Raw genomic sequence first — 20,205 nt, 5'->3', positions numbered from 1 at the left:
GCAGGTGTCAGTAATGCCTGCAGACATCATGGCACACGGGTGAGCGTGAGGGGGCTGCATGTGGCCCTCCTGCAGCCGCCAACCCTGAGGTCCAACACCTGGAAAAGTAATGAATGGACACTCAATCATGATCCACTTCAGCGTCCAGAATCACGACAGCACACGTGGCAGAGTTACAGCTGAACATGAAGGAGGAGGGAAACTCTCCGGCTCCAGGTCACTCACCTCTAAAACGTGCGTCCAACTCTGGGAGGACCCTCGTGCCGTCCACGGAAGAGATGGCTGCTCCACTGACTGCACTCGTTCAAAAGCATTAAACAAGAGGAGTCAACCCTATCACACATACACACATACAAATTAGATTTTTACATTATTTACAGGCCCTTTGAGGTTGAACACAGACACCGTTAAGCGTCATCGGAAGGTCAGCGGCCATTTTTTGCAAGAGAGCAACGCAAGTATTCATTAAGGAACATTACGGTTGGCACCAGTGAATATTAATCAGCTGTTAGAGTCATCAAAAAGTTCAGTTTCAGAGGCGATCAGGGCCAGGGCCTCCACAAAGTCTGACTGACGGCCAGGCTGCTCTGGGGTGGGCTGTCTTTGCTCACTCGTCTGATCTCGAGCTGATTTTGTGCCTGAGCCTGTTGAGGAGTTCTGGACGGCTGCACTGGGAGTTGGTACGGATGAGCAACACTCAAGCCTCGTGTGTGCAGCTCAGACTTTTGCCTCAGCATCCGGAGAATGGACTTTGTGTGTGGCAGAGAGCTGGAGGAAGGGGCTTCGGTTCTTCTTCTGTGGACACCTGCAGAATCAGAGTCTGAATGGGAAAAACGAGTGGCGAGAGATGCGTTCAGCGCTGCTCCGAGCCACAGGCCTTTCCCTTCAGGTCCCACGAAGTGAGCAGCTGTCTGCAGGCAGGTGGAGAAGCCGTCTTGGAAGGAGGGTTTCTGGCCTCCAACACCACCTTCGGCTCTCGTCTTGTCCCCCGTGGCTGTGTTGTGCAGGAAGAGGACTGTGTGCTCCAGTATTTCAGCTTTCTCCACTCTGTGCTGAGTCCCACCCTGCATGAAAACATCAGTAGGAGTTAATGGAGTCTGCTGGCAGTGAGAGACCTGAACGCCACACAAGGGTTCTCTTTACCGTACCAATTCTATGTTTAATTGTGTTCTTACAAAATAATATTATTTAAGATTTAGTGATTGAGACGGAGAGATTTATTGCATGTAAAGATAAATACATATTTGAAAGCCTCTGAATGTTCTCATTTGTCCTTTGTCTTTAAGTGCACTTAAAGTGTTTTCATTGTATTGTCTTTACCGTTTGTTGGGGCTCCTGAAGCAACATGGTCCTCAGGCGCTCCAGGCTGTGGTTCATCCTCTCCCTTCGACGTTTCTCCACCTGAGATTTCATTAACTTGGAGAAAAACATGCGTGGATGAGCCAAATGTGCAGTGGTGGGGGATTCAATGTAACTGACTGATTAAAAAAATATTTCCAGCTTAAAAAGGTCAAATTATAAAGATACTTCTGTAGTTTCAATCATGATCTTTGTATCAATAGCAGTATAGTCTATAGTATACATAAAGACATGTATTTAACATGTACTGCAATGTTTTACCTTTCTTTCGTTTGCTGCATCCTTTGTTTCCTCCATCAGTTTCATTGTGGCCGGAGTCCCAGTGAGGTTTGTCCTTATCCAGTGGTAACAGGTCAAAGAGGTTCCTTCACAGTCTGCAACTGATCAGGCAATGCGGCTCCTTGGTCCCAGGCGGCTTCTTTTACGCAGCCAGCCCCTCAGGCTCCTCCCTCTCACCCGGCCAAAGTTTTACATTCGCACCTACATGCCCCACCACCAACGACCCACCCGCTCCCCCAAGATCCGTGACCCCACAGTTTTGTATTCCCAGTACTTTAATTTAATTTAATTGACTTATTTTTATAATTGATTAATCACCACAATGCAACAAATCAGTTTGTGCCAAGTTACAGAAAAACAAGACACAAATGATTGGGACCTTCCATATTGCGCGTAAAGCCGTGCGTAAAATTACAGGAAAATACTTTAAATATAATGAATTTATATTTATATGTTTATAACCTCACCTTAGGGTTGCCCCAAATACCAGTGATTTTTATGATACTTGGTGTGAAATGCTGTTTGCATTACATAAACAAAACCAAGTCTACACATAGAAAGTAAAACATTGCTAATAACTTTGAGTTTAAATTGATATGACACTACTAGTTGTGAGTAGTGTTGTGTTTTTGCCCTCTTGGATCGCCATTCCCTAATATTAATATTATATTCTAATAAGACTGCACTTTTCTTGTGCTATAAATAGCCTGATAGGGTTTGTCCGTGAAGTCACTTGGATGCAGTAAAGTCTGTACAGCTGCACCACAGCGCGCGTGAAGCATTTGTGCGCCATTTGAGGTGCGAGTGCCTGAATGCGTTGGCACTTCCATCCATCGATCTGTCCATCTGTCCCTCTGTTTTATTAATGTCCCAAAGCCTGTGACATATTCGGTCCATAACGACGAGTCTGGGGCCAAATTGAGAAAGTACAGCCCGGGTTTTATGTTTTCAAAAATCATTCATCACACGTGGCTCACCATCATCCCCTTTGACTGGTTCTTTCTCTGCTTAAAGTCTCTTTTGTTCCATTAAGTGCGCGCTCACTTACGGCGAGTGCTGACACTTTTGCCGACCACACGTGACGCCTTTGCGTTTGTGAGTCGGTCCGCGGGGTGAAGGCGCAACAATGGTTTAACACTTTGCATTCGCACCCCCGTGTCACAATGGACCACGCGTGCCATTTGGGCACAGCTGTCTCGTGCTGGCGCGCCCTTTAACGCCACAGTTGTCACACATTTGCTCGTGGAGACCCTTTGATGTTGCCAGGCGACCGTGGGAAAGCGGAGAGACAGTGGCAACACACACGTGGCAGCGTTTTTAACGGGGGTCCTTTGCTGTTGGAGATTCATTAATTAAGTCTTGATTGAATCACTGTTGGGACTCATGGATCCTGCAGCAGTGAACTCCACACCATCACGCCCCATCACATCTTAACAAGAGAGAACAGCTTTTATCCAACAGTGCTGCACACAGCAAATACCTTTACCTATGATGGCACATGATGCTCAGGGACTCTACAATCTTCTGTTTTTGTCTCCTTAAGCTGCTACCGTGTGTTCATGTCGTTTTAAATGTGTCTTTTAAAGGTCTGGCCTTTTCTTTTTGATGCTTTTGTTTAATTATTTCTGCACTTTAAGGGATGGTTTTGGTACAATGACAATAGACAATTAAATTCAAATCAATAAAGAAAGAGTGCCCTATTTCTTTTTCTGCCAACAACTTGGTATTATTAACAGTTCCCAGCTCCACTGCATACAACGTTTTTCTTATCAAGTTTAAATTGTAGCTTACTGCCAGTTAAGTTTCCATGTTAGGCTAAGGAATATGCACCGAGTCAGCACAATGTACCAATATATGTTGAAATTAATGTTTGAACTGGACTTTGACAGAACTGCTCCGTCTGAGCCCATTGGTGCAAACTCCATAACACATTTTCAGTCCATTATAAATAAATAAACTAATTCATATTTAGTCTGTTGGGCAGTTTCACACTTGTTAGTTCAGCCACATATACATATACACACTGGACACGTTTGCAATAACATGCTGCCCACTTTTCATTGGATCTACTTCTTCAATATAAAAAGGTCCCTTCAGTGAAAATGACATGTGTGGATTTAACCAGAGGAGTTGGGCTCTTGTTACTATAAAGACACAGTTCTCTCTTTTTTTCCAAGCCTTTTATCATACAAGACAGACAGGAAATGGGGTGAGAGAGAGATGCAGCAAAGGGCCGCAGGTCAAACCTACGGTCACTGCTTCGAGGACCTTCAGCCTCTTTACATGAGGCGACTGCTCTAACCATCACCACTATTGAGCACCATAAATACAATTCCATTCACCTCCGCTGTCCTTGAAGGATGTCCATCAGAGGCCTTCGAGGTCCAGACTGGAGTAGACAGGGATGTTTGCTCTTCCTCCTCTGCGTAGATTGGATCATTCATCGAACAGACCAGCGTACAGTGGAGCCTGGCAGGGCAGCTAGAGCAGGGGTGGAGAACCCTGCTCCTGGAGGGCCACTGTCCTGCATGTTTTAGGTTCCTCTCTGCTCCGACACACCTGAGTCTAATGCTCTGCTCGTTATCAGGCAGCTGAAGCTTGTCAGGAGTTTAATGATCGTTAGACTCAGGTGTGTTAGAGCAGGAGAAACCTAGTGGCCCTCCAGGAGCAGGGTTCCCCGTCCCCGAGCTATAGGATCTACTTTTTTACTGATGATAAAGCACTACTTGCACACACACTGACAGATAAAGGATAACAAATCCCACAAACTAGAAAGAACTGCTGCTACACTCAACACGGGAAAGGGAAGTTTGGGGTCCCCTGCTAAAGCTGCTGCCCCTGTGACCCGACCCCGGATAAGTGGCTGAAGATGAGACGGGATGATATGAGAGACACTAAACACAAGATCAACACATCAAAAACAAAGCCGAGAGAATGAATAACAAGAACAAATGCACCAACAATCAACGATCATACCCAAGAGGAGGTGCACGGCTTTACATACCGGAAGAGCATCATTACTGTGAACAGAGGAAGACATAAGAAAAACAAGAACAGCATCCTGAATGACATCTGGAAAGCAAAAACAACAGCACTCAAAACCAGAATGCAATGTTTCAACTCGACTGGTGTAGTGGTTAGCACTGTCGCCTCACAGCGAGAAGGTTCCAGATTCGCATCCCGGCCTGGGCCCTTCCGTGTGGAGTTTGCATGTTCTCCCCGTGTCTGTGTGGGTTTTCTCCGGGTTCTCCTGTTTCCTCCCACAGTCCAAAGACGTGCAGGTGTTCGGTTCATTGATGACTCTAAATCACCCGTAGGTGTGAATGGTTGTCTGTCTCTGTTCGTCTCTATGTGTCCTGTGATAGACTGGCGTCCTGTCCAGGGTGGACCCCGCCTCACGTCCCATGTCAGCTGGGATCGGCTCCAGCCCCTCCGCGACCCCGACCCCGGGATAAGCGGTTTAAAATGAATGAATGAATGACTGTTAAATTCCTTCTGTTGTACGAATCAGAACAAAAGAAAATTAGCACCAACATACTCGGCAGACTGCAGGCGTTCATGTACAGCTGCTTCTGACGCCTTCTGGGAATCTAGTGTCTAGCTCTAGTGGCCTGGAATGATCACCAACACACTTACCTGGACTTCAAATTAGGATAAAGTGGAACCGGACTGTCACGTACTGAGAAAACAACATCAACCACCAAGAAGGCTTTAACATGGGACACACAAGAGGAAGATAGAGCCACCAGGAGAAGAAGAAGCACAGAACGGGCTAAAAGAGTAAATGGATCGAAAGGCACAAGACCAGAGAGGATGGAGGGCTTTCGTCAATGTCTTAGGTTCCTCAGGGAATACGTAGCCACAATTACCTCCATTGTATCGGACGGGGAAAGACACACACACAAAGCTGAAACTATTTGCCCGGCTAGCTGCAATGAAGTCTGGAGCGATCGCCATCTGGTTGTGAATACAGAGAGTCTTTATTGTAAAAGAGGTAGAGAGAATACAGGTGTTTCACTGTACAGAGAAAAAGACAGCACTGTTGATATACGCATTCAAACCATTGATATGGACTCGCACACACACACACACACCTCATTCGCTTTACAGGGACACAGAAGCCCGGTAGAAAAACCAAACAAAACAAATCAAAGAGAAACAAACACACGTAATCTTTGGATTTTCTCTATTGTCCTCTCATTCACTAAATGCATTCTCTCTTTCTGCGCCGTTACAATTAAAACAGTTGTAGCACTAATGATAAAACAGCAATAATAATATTAATAATAGTGATGATATAGTGTGCTAAAAACAATGATAATGCTGTTCCCACCTCCCCCTCCCCAGCCACAAACACACACCTCAGTAACATGTTAAAAATAGTGGAGAAACAAATCCTGCAACCCTGATGAGAAAACCACACCTGCATGCACACGACACACACACACACACGCACACACACACGCACACTCTACCATCCGTGCACTCAGCGAATCATAGAAACATAATGATGACCCAGCTGAGCGGTGAGAAAAGAGAACAAAAATACAACGTACATTTCAAATAATCAAACCAAACAACGTAGAAAAACAACTGCAGCCAAGTGGGAAGTGTGATTTCATTCTTTCTGTCTTTTCCGTCGTCAATCTTTCCGTCGCTGTCGTTCTGTGCCAGTGGGCGGGGCCGTCAGTCAGAGTTTTCCGAGCGGTCGCTGTGGGGCGAGGCGCCAGACGGGGGCGAGTTTCGACCCTGCCAGTTGCCGTTGGCCTGAGAAAACGAAAAGAGAAACACACAAACCGTCAAAGAGGACAACATGCGTCATCTGGCTGCGCTGTACCTTTTGTCATCGTGTCATTTTTTAGCACGTTTTTTAACACCTTAACCAACATCGGTGTATTTTAACATTACATCTCATCTCATCTTCAGCCTCTTATCCGGGGTCGGGTCTCAGGGGCAGCAGCTTTAGCAGGAGACCCCAAACTTCCCTTTCCCGGGCCACATTAACCAGCTCTAACTGGGGGATCCTGAGGTGTTTCCAGGCCAGTGTGGAGATCTGATCTCTCCACCTAGTCCTGGGTCTTCCCCGAGGCTACAACAGCTAACTGTTGTACACAATCTCAAGATGTTTCAGACTGATTTCATATTAACGGAGTAGCTACTGTTGCAGTTTGCAGTTGCATTCCTCTTCAACAGTAAGGTTGCAGTTCACACCCATGGCAATCCATGCAGCAAAGACTTTGAAAGTGTATTTTGTATGTTGATGCTTGACACACACATCTTCCACCCGGCAGCACAGAAGATCTAAACAACCACAGTTTCAAGATGACTGTCACCAATTCAGTATCGGACCAAACGTCTCCCCTGCTGTTCCTGAGTCATGAAACATTATGATGTCACAGTGAAGTTGACCTTTGTGATATAAAATACCACGTCAAAACTTTATCCTGCTAGACATTTGTTTGATATTTAGTCATAATTAGCGTATGAATTCTTTAGTTACGGCCAAAAAATATGTCATGCAAGGCCACAATGGCCCTGGACCTCCAAAATCTAATTCTCATCTTTGAGCCACAAGAAATTCCCTCAAGGGATTCCTGAGATATTGCATCCCCAAGAATGGGACGTATGGACGCACAACCCCAAAACATAACTGAGATAATTCACCGCAATAAACACCACGTTTGGTTTTGTCAAAGTTCTGTCACATTTCGAGGGAATGCAGCGGACAGAAACTCCTCTTGATGGTGCGTTCAGGTGCTTATTGGAAAGACTGGCATCCAAGACCTGAGAGCTGGGATCTGAACTGGATTCACTGTTCAGCAGCAGCCGTCTGTCTGATGTCAGACTTGCCCCAAAGCAATTTTAACACACAACCAACAACAAAGATGGCGTCTGCCTGTCTGAAGAGATGTTAATGTTGAGTTTGACAAGCAGGTTTGAACTCTCTGCGAGTTTCAAGCAAAAATGCTGAACATTTGACAGTTCAAGCTTCTCAAATGTGAGGGTTTGATGCTTTTCCTTTTCTTACATCATAGCACACTGAATATCCTTGGGCTTTGGACTGCTGCTCAGACTAATCAAAGCTATTGTTGAAGTCTGAATAAAGTTAGTTGGAGCCCATATGAGTTGTTGATAAAAGAAAAAATGAAACCGTGATAACATTAAGCAATTGGTTTTCCCTTCAATGTTGGTTTTGATGTTTCAGAAAGAAAATAAACCATGTAACCGGCCTTATCACTTAATATGTGTGGATCTACTTCATGATTATAAAGTACCTGGACTCCCATCTGGTAAGCAGAATGCTCGCCGTTTACAGGTGGAACCCCGAGGAACAGGTCAGCTGACCCGGACAGAGAGAAGGACCCAGACCCTAAAGAAAGACAAAAACAAGAGAGCAGTTTCAGTGTTGTAGCAGTTTAGGGCGCAATAGTATGAATGTATTGTATTGCCTTTAAATGTGAAGCTGGAAAGGAACAAACACCTGCAAAAATGTGAGTGAAAATGCTTTTTATCATGTCAAACCTAAATTTGAGACCTGTGTACAGCATCTTTTTACCCCAGCTGTCACATGATGGTTCATACACTAGCTCTCCAGCAACTAAGTCACAAAGATGTAGCATGAAAAGCGAGGCTAGTAGCGACAGAGCAAGCACGTTACGCAAAATAACAAAAGACTTAAGCAAAGGTAAAGGCGCCACAGACCAGTTCAGAAACACACACCAAAATCCTCATTTCTGTTGTGGCTGCATACGTGTCTTTGTTTACTACAAACAGTTTCCGTTTCCTGAGCCTCAGGTGACACATTGTTTTCAGGTGAGACATATGAGAGATACAACTTTAGGGACAAACAAGAGGCAGAGAAGGGCGGAAACTGCCTCAAGGCGAGGATTTGCACACTGTAGCTTCCTTTGTCTTTTGGTACCTGTGGAGTTGGGAGTGTGCGGGGAATCGTCGCCCGGTCGGCCCCCCAGGGCGTTCTTCATGGCATAAAGGTTGGCCTCCTCTTGGAACTTGCCGATGTTTTTCTTGTAGCGAATTCTCTTGTTGCCAAACCAGTTGGAGACCTGGAAGGTAAAAGCAATACAGGCTCAGGGTTAGAGCCAGACATGATTTCCAATATGAGAACTCTTTTACAGAACATGTAATGCAGATATTGATGCTCGGGGTGTTAAAGAAATGTGTCATATAGCTATTTATTTTTTTATGGTCAGAAATTGATTGATACTGAAAGTACAGTACCATTTAATGTAGTTTTGCCGGTTACCTGGGAGACGGTGATTCCACACTGTTTGGCAAGTTCCTCTTTGGCTTCTTCACTTGGGTACGGGTTGGACAGGTGGGAGTAGAAATACTCGTTCAGGCCCTCTGTGGCCTGTTTGCTGAAATTGCGCCTTTTGCGCCTGGTGAGACACAAACGGGTGATAAGTATTTAAAGCATCATCGATTGTTTCCTGTTTGAAAAAGATAATTGAAATAATGCTACCAGGCCCTTTCTGTACACAAATACAGGTCTGAGGGTGCATTCACACTGTCCTTCCGCACCACGCCCCAGGCTTTAGGGTCCTTGTCCCCCTTTCCAGACCCGTTTGTACTCACACTACCTGGGCCTCGGCGAATGGTTCTTGCCTGTCCATACGGCATCACGCCGTAACTCGTCACACGCGTTGATTGACGTCATGGCGATGCGTGGCTTTGTTTACAAATCTTTCCATAGTTTTTCAGAGCTTTTGTGCGTCTTGTCGACTGTTTTTGAATCTTTTCATCGACCAAATCTGCAGTAAACACTCCACCTCCGCATCACACCAACGTGAACCTTTCGCCGCTGTTGTTGTTGTTAAATGTCCGCGCATGGTCCGTCTTTTTTTTTTTTCTATGTCTGAACAGGCGCACAGGAAATGACATGAGAGCTGCCGTAGGCATCGCGCTCATGCTGGTACACGTGCGCACGCTCGTACATGTACATGTGCAAACACGCTTTACAAAAGCCCACCTCTCTCAAACGGGCCGTGGACGGCCAGCTGGCCGCACCTAGGCACGGAGCGGTTGCACTCACACTGATCAAATGAACTAGACTTTACCCGTAAAACCTGTTTTGGCCTGGTGCAGAGGGACAGTGTGAGTGCGCCCTGAATGTATGTCGTTAATGCCGTAGGTTGTTGGTACAATATGCTCATCTCTACCACAGAAAATTGAGTGCATCCACGCGTGCTTACCTGGCGTCGAGGAAGCGGGACCTCAGGATCATGACTGCCTCACAGGTGCTCTGCTTCAGCTGCGTCTGAATCGTGCTGAACTTGCGGTGGATGATGCCCACCATGCGCTCAATCTCCCGCGGAGTCACGGGCCGCGTACGTGACTGCTCCCTCAGCAGGTTCATCACGTGGGTCGTGAACTCGGTGCACGCCTGGGTTGGGGAGGCCAATGAAACGACAGACAGTGAAGGACAGACATGTGTAAAGCAATAAAGCTACGTGATAAGGTCATAGAAGCCTATTCTGAGTGTTACAACATGGCATTTGTGCTTGTAGAGAAAAAAAAAAAGTCACATCAAAACATTCAGAAATAATAGCAGCTATTTATTAGTGTTATGTCAGTAAGCGTGTATAAGCATGTAATAGCATAACTACTAAAGATCTTAGCATAACCGCTACGTCCCACTGATAAATCAAAGTGAACCACAAAGCAGCTCGGCTCTATGCAACTGCAGAAGGGTTGCTTTATGTTTTAAATGTGCAACAAGTTCAGGCCACTTACACAACGTCTAGGCTTTTAATTCATGTTGCAGGAAAATGTGTTGTATGTTGCTGATGAGTAGGATTACAAATCGTGGATTTCACAACATGACTGAATGGTGTTTTGAATAACAGCAGACAAAAGGGCTGGAATGTGTGTTACTCTAGTTACGTCTCACACAAAGATACACCTGGTGTGTTTTTGATCAGCAACATAAGGACAGAGGTGTATTCTTCAGCAAAGGAAATCAATGTGACTGAACTCTAGACCTAACATGCCAATGGATTGCGCTTCTGGCGAGCAGCTTTAGTACAGGCAAGCGTGTACGGACAATGTCAGCGCTCGTCTCCTGTTGCGACACGGTACCTGCTCATACTTCTCCAGCTCAGTGTGGTAGATACTGCGAATCTGGCTCAACTTGCTTTTGTAGTCGGAGTGCTCGAGCGAGCTGTCAGGTGACATCCCTCCTGAGCTGGTGGCAGCAGACACAGCAGCAGCCGCCCCGCCCCCCTTTTCCGGCCCCGCCACACCCTCCGCCAGCAGCATGTTGTCCAACCGCACCAGCTGAGGGTCCTGAGGCTCGTCCTCCTGGGCGTTCCTCATTGACAGGCCTGTCAATGAGACAGATGTCAATTGGTTTCATGGGTGAAATAGCAAAAGAAGACAGTATGAATTTGTGTTAAAGTCTCATTACACATCTGTCCTGCGGATATTTCCTTCCATCTCCCATTCAAGTCAACTGAAGCCTGTACAAATCATGAATTCATGCATGCCTTTCCTCCTTTAGTGCAACTTGTGGATCAACGTAACTTTGCTTTGGTTCAGTCCTTTAGGCTTACTAAAACAAAGGAGCTCGTAGTGGATCTGAGGAGGGTGAAAACACCTGTGTCAGGCTGGAGCCTAGGATGAGGATGAGGAGGTGCCCCTGTCTCCATCCAGGGGGTCTCCTGTGGACGCTGTAGAGGAGTATAAGGACGTGGGGGTGTACTTCAATAATAAGTTGAACTGGACTAGAAAAGCAGAGGCTGTCTACAAAAAGGGCCAAAGTCGACTCTTCTTCCTGAGGAGGCTGAGGTCCTTTAACATCTGCCGGACGATGCTGAGGATGTTTATGAGTCTGTTTCCAGAGTGAAGATAAATTTAAAGATATATTTTAAAATGTAATATGAAACCTAACCGGTGTTGCAAAAATAGAATTAAAGTGACTAGATCAGGCACTGTATTGCTGTATATGATATTAATAAAGAAGAAATGACTGGATCGGATCGGTGCATCGCTACTCATCAATATTCATTTATTACCCACATTAACACATTACAGGGCAATTTCAGAGGACTGAGGACAAATATGATTGTAACTTTAAAAATGTTTTTGCAGGAAGGCCTTTTTTAAACATAATGAAAACATCAAGCAGCATCACTCACCACCCTCTTGTTTTTCTGCAAAATAAACTGTTGCAAATACTTTAGGGTTCTCAAACCAAGCATCCGCCTGTAACATGTACTGGATTAGCCTCTAGGCACTGGATGTTTATTTGTCCAGCTGCTGCACTTTGACTCTATTTTTATACCAAAAGGAATTTCACATAATAGCTTTCTTCATTACGTTCATCTTCCTGTTTCACGTTTGCTTTTGACAAAGCAAGTATTGAGTTACTCCGCCTGATGTGTGTGTGTGTGTGTGTGTGTGTGTGTGTGTGTGTGTGTGTGTTTGTTCTGATTGTATTAGATTGTGATGACACACTGTCAACACAGTCTAATAACCACTGCACAGCTAAACTCAGCAGAGGTGGGTTGATAATGAAACGTGTCACGGGCTGTTAGACAACAACAAAACTCTTTTACACACCGGTTTTCTCCTTGATCTCGCACAGGACGCTGAATAATGCAGGTTTCATTCGGTGACAGTTGAGCGCATGTTTCCTGTGAATAAAGAAAGATAAAGTGACTTAAGAATCATAATCTGCTTCAATGAACAAGCAACTGAACACATGCAAGGAGCTTGACTCTGGCTTTGTGTCCCTCTCAGTTTACATACACAGAAACAGACAGAGAGCTGAAACAAGGATAGCAAACTTAACAAAGGTAAACATTTAACTATTATCTATCTATATACATACAACTATCTATCTATCTATATATCTATGTATGTACAGGAGTGTAAACAGTATAAATACATATATAAAAACACAGAGAAATGTTATTATTAACATTAAAATAGTGCAAAGGGTGCTGTAATAAAGCTAACTTGAAGCTAACGTCAACACAAACAGGCGTTATGCTAATTGACCAAAACAAAAACACGAATTGAAGTAACCTTACCTTTAGCATGGCTACTTAAAGTTAGCAAACGTTAGCTTGCTATGTGCTAACGAGGCTAGTTATTTCCCGGTAAACCGTGTGTATACGACAACCAAGTAACGTAGGTCGTATTTGTATTAGCTTATAACATAATTAAGTCTAAACGTGCGAATGTAAAATACCGTTTTATCGTTCATAGTATAGCGCTAGCTGTTAGCCTCGGCTAAGCTAGTTAGCCTGGTTAGCTGTGGTGGGCGAGCTAACAGTGCTAACAAAGGCTAAGGCGACGTTAAAGCGCATTATTATGTGTTTGTAAATGACAGCGAAAGAGACTGGGACGAACACAACACCGTGTTAATGTGCACAGGTTATAACTAAAGTAACTTTGTTTTCCTTTGCTGCAGTTTGCTAAAAGTTAATAAAATAATCTAAACAATAGACTGAAGTTGAGGAAACTTTCGACAAAGCTGCACAACAACAAAAAAAGATTCAAAAAAATAAAATAAATGTAATTCTTATTTACTTTGCTTGTGCCTCGTCCAAACTTTGGTCGGTGATGGTCATTATCTGCTGCAGTATGTCCCCGATGTCTCTGCGGGGTTCATGTCCGTTCTCTGTGCCCTCGAGGCCGGCTGGGTCTCCTGCGTCCGACCGGCGCTGGGAGGGTTGATGAACCGAGTTAAGGGTGTGCATCCCGGGGTGGCCGCTCATGCCGAGTCCCCGGCCGTTGGAGGAGGGCCCGTTGCCCGTCAGAGGCTGCTGCTGCTGCAACATCGTTCAGCGACGCACAGTGGCGACGACTGCTGCTGGTGCCCGGCTGTGCTCACAGACACACAACAGCAGTGTATCCGAGAGAGCAGGGTCCCCTAGCGGGAAAAGACAGCAGGAGACAGGTACGAGCCATGTCAACACACTGCGTGCAGCATGTGACAGCACAGGGGCAACACAACAACAACAACAACAACACAACAACAAAGGGACTGCATGCATGCCTGTTCAGAAAGAGTGTAAGTAAGTGTGTGTGTGTGTGTGTGTGTGTGTGTGTGTGTGTGTGTGTGTGTGTGTGTGTGTATGTATGTATGTATGTATGTATGTATGTATGTGTGTGTATGTATGTATACATGTGTGTGTATGTACGTATGTGTGTGTATGTATGTGTGTGTGTGTGTGTGTGTGTGTGTGTGTGTGTGTATGTATGTATGTATGTGTGTGTATGTACGTGTGTATGTAGGTGTGTGTGTGTGTGTGTGTATGTATGTATGTATGTATGTATGTATGTATGTGTTTGTGTATGTATGTATGTATGTATGTATGTGTTTGTGTGTATGTATGTATGTGTTTGTGTGTATGTACGTGTGTGTATGTAGGTGTGTGTGTGTGTGTGCATGAATATAAAATAAAAAAAAATAATAATCAAGATAAATATATGTATAATGTATATATACACATATACACAATGAGGTGCTACTGTACAAATGTTCTCCTGTCCGTTCCCACCAGGCTGTCATCCTAATCCCAAGCATCAATAGAGACACTCAGATTAAATAATCTTCTTTTTGATGCATCTGGTTTAACGTAATCTCACTTTAGACTGCTCCTCTCACTTGCCTGACTCTACTTCTCGTTTTAGCTGCAAATCAACAGGATGTGTGCCAAAACCACAGCCGTGTCAGAAGAGCTGTGCTGCCTGTTTCAACACGTTGCTGCCTGGTCTGTCATAATCAAATGAGCAGCAGCTGCTTTACAACTTGCTTTGACAGCTTTAAGGTGATCTCAAATGACGAAGAACCCCTTTCCTCTGGATGATACCTGGACCGATCGAATGCATGACCGTGACACCTTCTGCTTTTTGACAGTAGTATTTCACAATAGCTTGTCAGATGCGGGCCAAATAAATAAGGGTGGGCTGTGGTAAGAGGAACAGGAAGAGAGGAGACGAGGGAGAGAGAAGGTAGCATGCAGACAGAAAGGGCGAGAGCGTGTCACGTCGGCGTGTGAAACTATTCATAGCAGGAGGGTTTTTTCGTTTCCTTTATAAAGATATCGACGAGACAAGTGAAGAGTCAAAAATGCTGTGGTCGTCCTGCGGGGACTTCAAGAGATGAGGCTTTGAAGAGACAAAGAGTAAAAGGTAAGAGTCAAATTTACATTTCCTGTGTGGGGCAACTTTTGGGGCTAAAACAACAACAATTAGAGTAAAAACAGAAATCAATAATACCTCTTCTAATCATGTTCTCACCCCTTAGTTGTCACACAGTGTGATACACAGGAATATGTGACTTACTGTGGGATTCTCAGCTTAAACATCTGTAGTCAACATGCCAGAACCTGCCGAACTGGTTTCACATACATTACTTTGCAAGTGAAAGACACAGCTCCTCTCTAGCAGTCTTAACGGTTATCCCAAGTCATTTAACGGTCGGTAAATGTTTAAAAGTATTAACAACGGGGTCCGCAAAGTCTTTGACCTAAAAAATATTTAACCTGACCCCTGTTTATGTGCCTCTTCTTTGTCAGGGGGTCGACAGTGAGATTAATGGACTGCACAGAGATCAAAGTTGAAATGGCTGAAGAGGGGCTGCTGACGCGTCTCGTCAACACCCAAGAGGGGGACGTGATGGAGAGAGGGGCAGTGAACAGGTCATTTGTGGCCGTACAGAGCTGCAGCGGAGAGAGGGCTCTGAAAAAGGAAGGGGAGAATACAGAAGAGGACGAGAGTGATGAAGATATAGCGAGTCAAATGTGTTTAGAGGAGACCGACGCAGAGGGAGACCGGACGGGGGAGGTCGTTGTGACTGAAGAGGACGAACCAGAGAAAACTGGGACCCTGAAAGATGGACAAAACAGAGGAGCCGGTGGGAGCGCAGGGCAGACGCATGAGAGGATGGGGATTAATGAAAATCCTGAGAAACCCAGTGACACGGAGGAAAAGGTGACACAAAAGGACCCTCAAGTGGACATTGAGAGGTTAAATTCCTCTGAGGGGACAGAAAATCCAGAAGAAAATCCAAAAAAGGTTTGTCGACTGTTATTTTACTCTAGCTTTGTCAGTGTGCCCTGAGATTACCTCTATAGTGTCTCTGAGCAGCCACCATGTACGAGGAAAACAATCTCGCGGTGGAAAAAACAGCAGGTATCATTTTGTTACAGAGCATGTGGGAGTACGTAAGAGTCGAGTGGATTCTTTTGCTGTGCCAACAAACACTCTGTGCCACTCGCTGACAAATCTCTCCTCCCTCCTCATTCTTTCTCTGCCTCCTACCCTCGCTTCCTCAGGTTCACCGGTTAACCCCTGACTTCCCGGAGGCGCTGTACGAGCTGCTGTGCACCCTTCAGGAGGGGAGACGGCTCAATGACCAGCGCTGCTCCTTCAGGCTGGAGCCCGGGATGAGGAGGAGGAGGTGCCACTCCGAGCCCAACACCACAAAACCAGCCAACAGAGGTGGGAGCGCCCTGGGAAGCTCTATTCTGTTTGACACCAGTTTAAGCAACTAAACTGGTGCAGCTGTTGCATTTGTTTCCATGTCGAGATGCTGACTCATGTCGATCGAGCTGAATAGACATGAAACTACCCGTACTCTGTGACTCAATATGTGTAACCGGCACGTTTCCACGTCTTCCTTTGACCACTTAAAGTCTCCGGGCCATCTGACCAACAAAGCTCTTTTCTCTCATTTCTCCGCAGTCGTCTTTTCCTCCATGACTTCGCTGCAGAAAGAGGAGTTTTTTGAGCTGGTGGCCACCGCTCAGGCTCGCCGGCTGGATGACCAGAGGGCGCAGCTAGAAAAGTCTCAACCACCAAAAACAAAAGCCAGAGGTTTCCGGGGCAGCATAAAGCAACTCTCCTTTGTGAAAAAGCCCACGCCTGCTCCAGTTCCCGCGCCCGTGCCCAAAGAGGACCTGTATAATATGATTCTCACCACACAGGTAAGCAGTCCGAACTAGTTTAACGCTGTTATCATGACAAAAGGCCTCGTCAGCTTTGTTTCTGAGGAAAGTTCTCGCAAAACCCGTCTCATGTCGACTTCAGAGGGGAACTATTTTAATCTCAGGCATTCATTTTCCCACTTCCACCTCCACCCACAGGCCCAGGGCCGGCTGGAGGAGCAGCGCAGCAGGGCTCCCGGTCCCATGGACGACGAGGACTTCTTCTCCCTGCTCTTGAGGGTCCAGGGGGGACGCATGGACGAGCAGAGGACTGAACTACCGTGCTTGCTGCAAACCTGAGATGAGGAAAAACTGTGGGGCTACAGCGAGAGCCGTCCAGTATTGTAGCTTCTTTTTTTAGTGTGATTTCTGTAAAAACAGGGGTTTCTTTGACCCTGATGATGCTGAATTGTTATCCCTCCTGATAGTCGGCGTCAAAGCTGTTGAGATTTTAGCAAAAAACGCGGCAAATGTTTGAGCAACACAGCTTTGAATGGGACGTGAGGGATACTCTTGATGAGATTAAGTTCGTTGCTGGTCAGCTGTTCCTTTCTTTCCCGGTAAATCGGATCAGCGGACTTGCTTTCTTATCTCATCAAAGTTTGTATTTGATTGAGTGTGTGTGTGACGAGTGAATGGCTCTGAGTGTGTTCCTGTTTTTCATGCGGAGGAGGCGGTCTACCGATCTCTGTTGTTCCTCCTTATTTGTACAGTAGACATTAAACACGCCAGAGGAGGTGTTGAGGAGATAAGAGCTTCAAGGCCAAACAGTGCTTGACTGTAAACGGATGATTCTCCTCCAGGAAATAAACAGACTGTGTATCTGAGTCCTTTGCATTTCATCTATTTATTCAGTTTGTATGTAAAGTGTTGTCAGGAGAAAAAGAGATTTAAAACGCTCTCGTGATGTCCTCATATTGATTATTTTTGACTTATCAAACGCAGTGATTGCCTGTGATTGTAAGAGTTTTAGCAGTGACGCTGACCAGGATGTGTGAAACCTTGTTGTTTGCATCATTAATCATCATTCCCTTGAAGTTTGAAGGGACAGTGCACATTAATAACGTTACTGTAAATGCGGCAGAATCAGCCAAGAGGCTATTTTGTCATCTGTAGTCCCTGGACAGATGTTAAAGTCACCCTAAAAACACCTTACAGGAATGTAAAATATAGAACAAATTAGATTAAATTACAAAGTTAGAGGCCAGGGCAATCTACAAAACATGCACAGCAGCTAACAAACATGACAAAACAGCATATATGACATCAATCACATCATTCATGACGCAAGACACGTCACACCACAGCACGCAGAGCAGATGCACAAATACAGAATGCATGCAACACAATAACAACAAGACCACAAAACGACAGCACGCAGTACAAAGAGAAGATACAGGTTCAGCACAGACGGACCGAGGACAGGAAGGTGTAATTTAGTGTTGGTGCTTGCCAGCTCATCTCACACACACTTGTGTCTAATCTTTTTGAAACATCCTAAATCAAAACTATCCCGATAGATAGACACATGGTAGTGATGTGACCATTTATGGAACAAAGGAGGCGAAGATAAAGGTGTTAACTCTTCACAGATGGAGCTGAACGCAAGCGTTATCTCAAAGTTCCTGAATTTTGTCATTTTTGTGGAAGGTCAGATCACCCTAAAGACACAGAGGAGATTAACTCATTTAAAGTGACGGTGAAAGGTTCATTTGCAAAAACATGTTTGTGTGCGTGTGTGTGTGTGTGTGTGTGTACAAGCAGGGAATACCAACCCCAACTGCTCGGGGCGCTGGTCCCTGGCAGCCCCCTCGCTCTGACATCTCTCCATTAGTTGCATGTATATAGGTCCTGTTTGTGCATGTGTGTGTATTTCAGGCCTGTGTGTGTGTAAAATGAAAAAATAATAGAGTGAAAATTGAATTTCCCCATTCGCGGGACTAATAAGGGAATTCTTCTTCTTCTTCATATATACCATAATAAGATATCTCTTTTTAAAATGTTCATAAATCAGGTTTTTTTTAATTGCGCAGGGCATTCAGAGGAATATCAATCAAACTGGTGTTGTTTTTTTATTTTAAGAATGACTCCTATCTGCAAATGAACTCTGCATGTGTGCTTTAAATAATACTTATGGTCAAGTTTGACACAAATCCAGAGTTTAACGGTGAATTTCATCGCTGCTGCTTTACAGAAAGGCGTTGCTTCTCGCTAAAACTCCCCATGCAACTTGTTTTTAAAGGCCTGTCCCGATATACTTAAATACTGGACGTGATAATCCAACGCCACACTGTGTCACCTGCCAGAAGGGCTCTCCTGTAAACCCGTGAACTCCTCCAATGTGTGTTTAGTCCTCTCAGCTCAGAGGAAAGGTTTCTGAGGAAGTCCTGGTCGGTCTGCACCAGTGAGGTCAAAAGTGAAGCGAGGACACCGTGTCACTTCTTTAAACACAGCTCGGTTATGTGACACGGCAACGCTCTGATCAGCACTGATGGTCGAGAGCCACATTAAAAGCAATAAACATATTTAATAAAATAAGGGAGATCAAGTAAAACAATCTGGATTTCACGTGTAAGGTCAAAGGTCACGATATATCCCGTACTTGATGACGACACGTTTTTTTTTCAGCCTATGCTCCAAAACATCAAGGGATGTAAAGACGGGTAAACGTCAAAAAAGGAGAAGAGGAACAGAGGAGAAGAAAAACATTTAACAAGAAGAGACACCACGCCAAAGTTGTGTAAGAGTCAAACAGGAAGAAACAACAACTAGATTCAAGTTCCACTTTTAGGATCATGGAAATGTGCAATAGGCTACGTACTTAGAAGGCTGATGGTGTTTGCTGAAATAGATTTGGGGGTGTTTATGTCTCTAAAACCCTCAGTTTAACTCTACTGTGGAGGTTTAATGTCTCCCCATCCTTTAAGGGGGTGCAGAGGCATCAGCATCCTGCCTGTAAAGGGGGAAAACACTGAAAATGTCTCATTTAGGGGGCATGAAAATGGTCAGATTTGTTAAATATGTTTTAGATATTGGTACAATATAGCTATCATGCACCTATAGATCAAATCCAATCAACTTATCTTTGATTTCTTTAATAATGTTGCTTATATATTACATTCAGGCTATAAAGGCTATTTTTCAAACAGTTAAAGGAAATAATTATCTTTATTTTTATTTTAGACCCATCATTCTGTAATCAGGGCTTTTATTTTTACATTTATTTATGTATTTATTCATTTATCTTTCTATTTATTCTAAATGTATTTGGCAGCTTTCTGCGCAGCCACGCCCACCGGGTGACGTCACCGGTAACTCAACTGAAACCAAGGACTTTTAGAGAAGGATGAGCCGGAAGTGAAGAAGTTGTAGAGGAGCGTTTAAAACAAGGTTTACGATATATATATGTTTTTTTTTATCAGTCACTCTTTTTTTAAAGTTACAATCATATATTAAAACTACTTATCTCGTGTTTGTTGTGGCTTTTTGTTCGCTGTTGAAGAAGTCTGTCGGAAAAACTACAACGGGATTTTCCGAATAATTCCATTGCTAGGCAACGGCCTTAGTCCTTGGTAACTTCCTGTCAGCTGATGTCACTCACGTACAC

General features: G+C 44.7%; 3 protein-coding genes across 3 annotated transcripts; 1 reads left to right on the top strand and 2 right to left on the bottom strand.

Moving 5' to 3' along the window:
• Nucleotides 1-542: 542 nt before the first annotated feature.
• LOC310950088 (uncharacterized protein) lies at nucleotides 543-1,665 on the bottom strand (the record flags this gene model as incomplete). The annotated part of the gene is made up of 3 exons (XM_083917751.1): nucleotides 543-1,064; nucleotides 1,321-1,416; nucleotides 1,621-1,665. 3 exons carry the CDS (start codon nucleotides 1,663-1,665, stop codon nucleotides 543-545), a joined length of 663 nt encoding a protein of 220 aa, XP_083773877.1.
• A 3,937-nt stretch (nucleotides 1,666-5,602) lies between these two features.
• On the bottom strand, nucleotides 5,603-13,485 carry pbx2 (pre-B-cell leukemia homeobox 2). The gene is made up of 8 exons (XM_083918493.1): nucleotides 13,195-13,485; nucleotides 12,220-12,293; nucleotides 10,738-10,982; nucleotides 9,852-10,042; nucleotides 8,903-9,038; nucleotides 8,561-8,702; nucleotides 7,914-8,008; nucleotides 5,603-6,405 (listed from the first exon to the last, which is right to left on the bottom strand). Exons 1-8 carry the CDS (start codon nucleotides 13,443-13,445, stop codon nucleotides 6,325-6,327), a joined length of 1,215 nt encoding a protein of 404 aa, XP_083774619.1. The 5' UTR covers nucleotides 13,446-13,485; the 3' UTR covers nucleotides 5,603-6,324.
• Nucleotides 13,486-13,517: 32 nt separating this feature from the next.
• gpsm3 (G protein signaling modulator 3) lies at nucleotides 13,518-17,425 on the top strand. The gene is made up of 6 exons (XM_083918492.1): nucleotides 13,518-13,564; nucleotides 14,302-14,802; nucleotides 15,189-15,687; nucleotides 15,948-16,113; nucleotides 16,357-16,598; nucleotides 16,758-17,425. Exons 3-6 carry the CDS (start codon nucleotides 15,208-15,210, stop codon nucleotides 16,896-16,898), a joined length of 1,029 nt encoding a protein of 342 aa, XP_083774618.1. The 5' UTR covers nucleotides 13,518-13,564; nucleotides 14,302-14,802; nucleotides 15,189-15,207; the 3' UTR covers nucleotides 16,899-17,425.
• Nucleotides 17,426-20,205: the final 2,780 nt, after the last annotated feature.

This window comes from Echiichthys vipera (genome assembly GCF_963691815.1).
Source record: "Echiichthys vipera genome assembly, chromosome: 8".
NCBI classification, from domain to species: domain Eukaryota; kingdom Metazoa; phylum Chordata; class Actinopteri; order Perciformes; family Trachinidae; genus Echiichthys; species Echiichthys vipera.
Note: the sequence above shows the minus strand (reverse complement) of the source record. Positions and strands in the feature narration are given on the sequence as shown.

Coding starts and splice junctions, on each gene's coding strand:
- pbx2 (XM_083918493.1), bottom strand. CDS start 13,445: ATGTTGCAGCAGCAGCAGCCTCTGACGGGCAACGGGCCCTCCTCCAAC. Junction 8,009..8,560: donor GCACACTCCCAACTCCACAG/GTACCAAAAGAC, acceptor GTCTTTCTTTAG/GGTCTGGGTCCTTCTCTCTG. Junction 6,406..7,913: donor CTTACCAGATGGGAGTCCAG/GTACTTTATAAT, acceptor TCGTTTTCTCAG/GCCAACGGCAACTGGCAGGG.
- gpsm3 (XM_083918492.1), top strand. CDS start 15,208: ATGGACTGCACAGAGATCAAAGTTGAAATGGCTGAAGAGGGGCTGCTG. Junction 15,688..15,947: donor CAGAAGAAAATCCAAAAAAG/GTTTGTCGACTG, acceptor TCGCTTCCTCAG/GTTCACCGGTTAACCCCTGA. Junction 16,114..16,356: donor CACAAAACCAGCCAACAGAG/GTGGGAGCGCCC, acceptor ATTTCTCCGCAG/TCGTCTTTTCCTCCATGACT.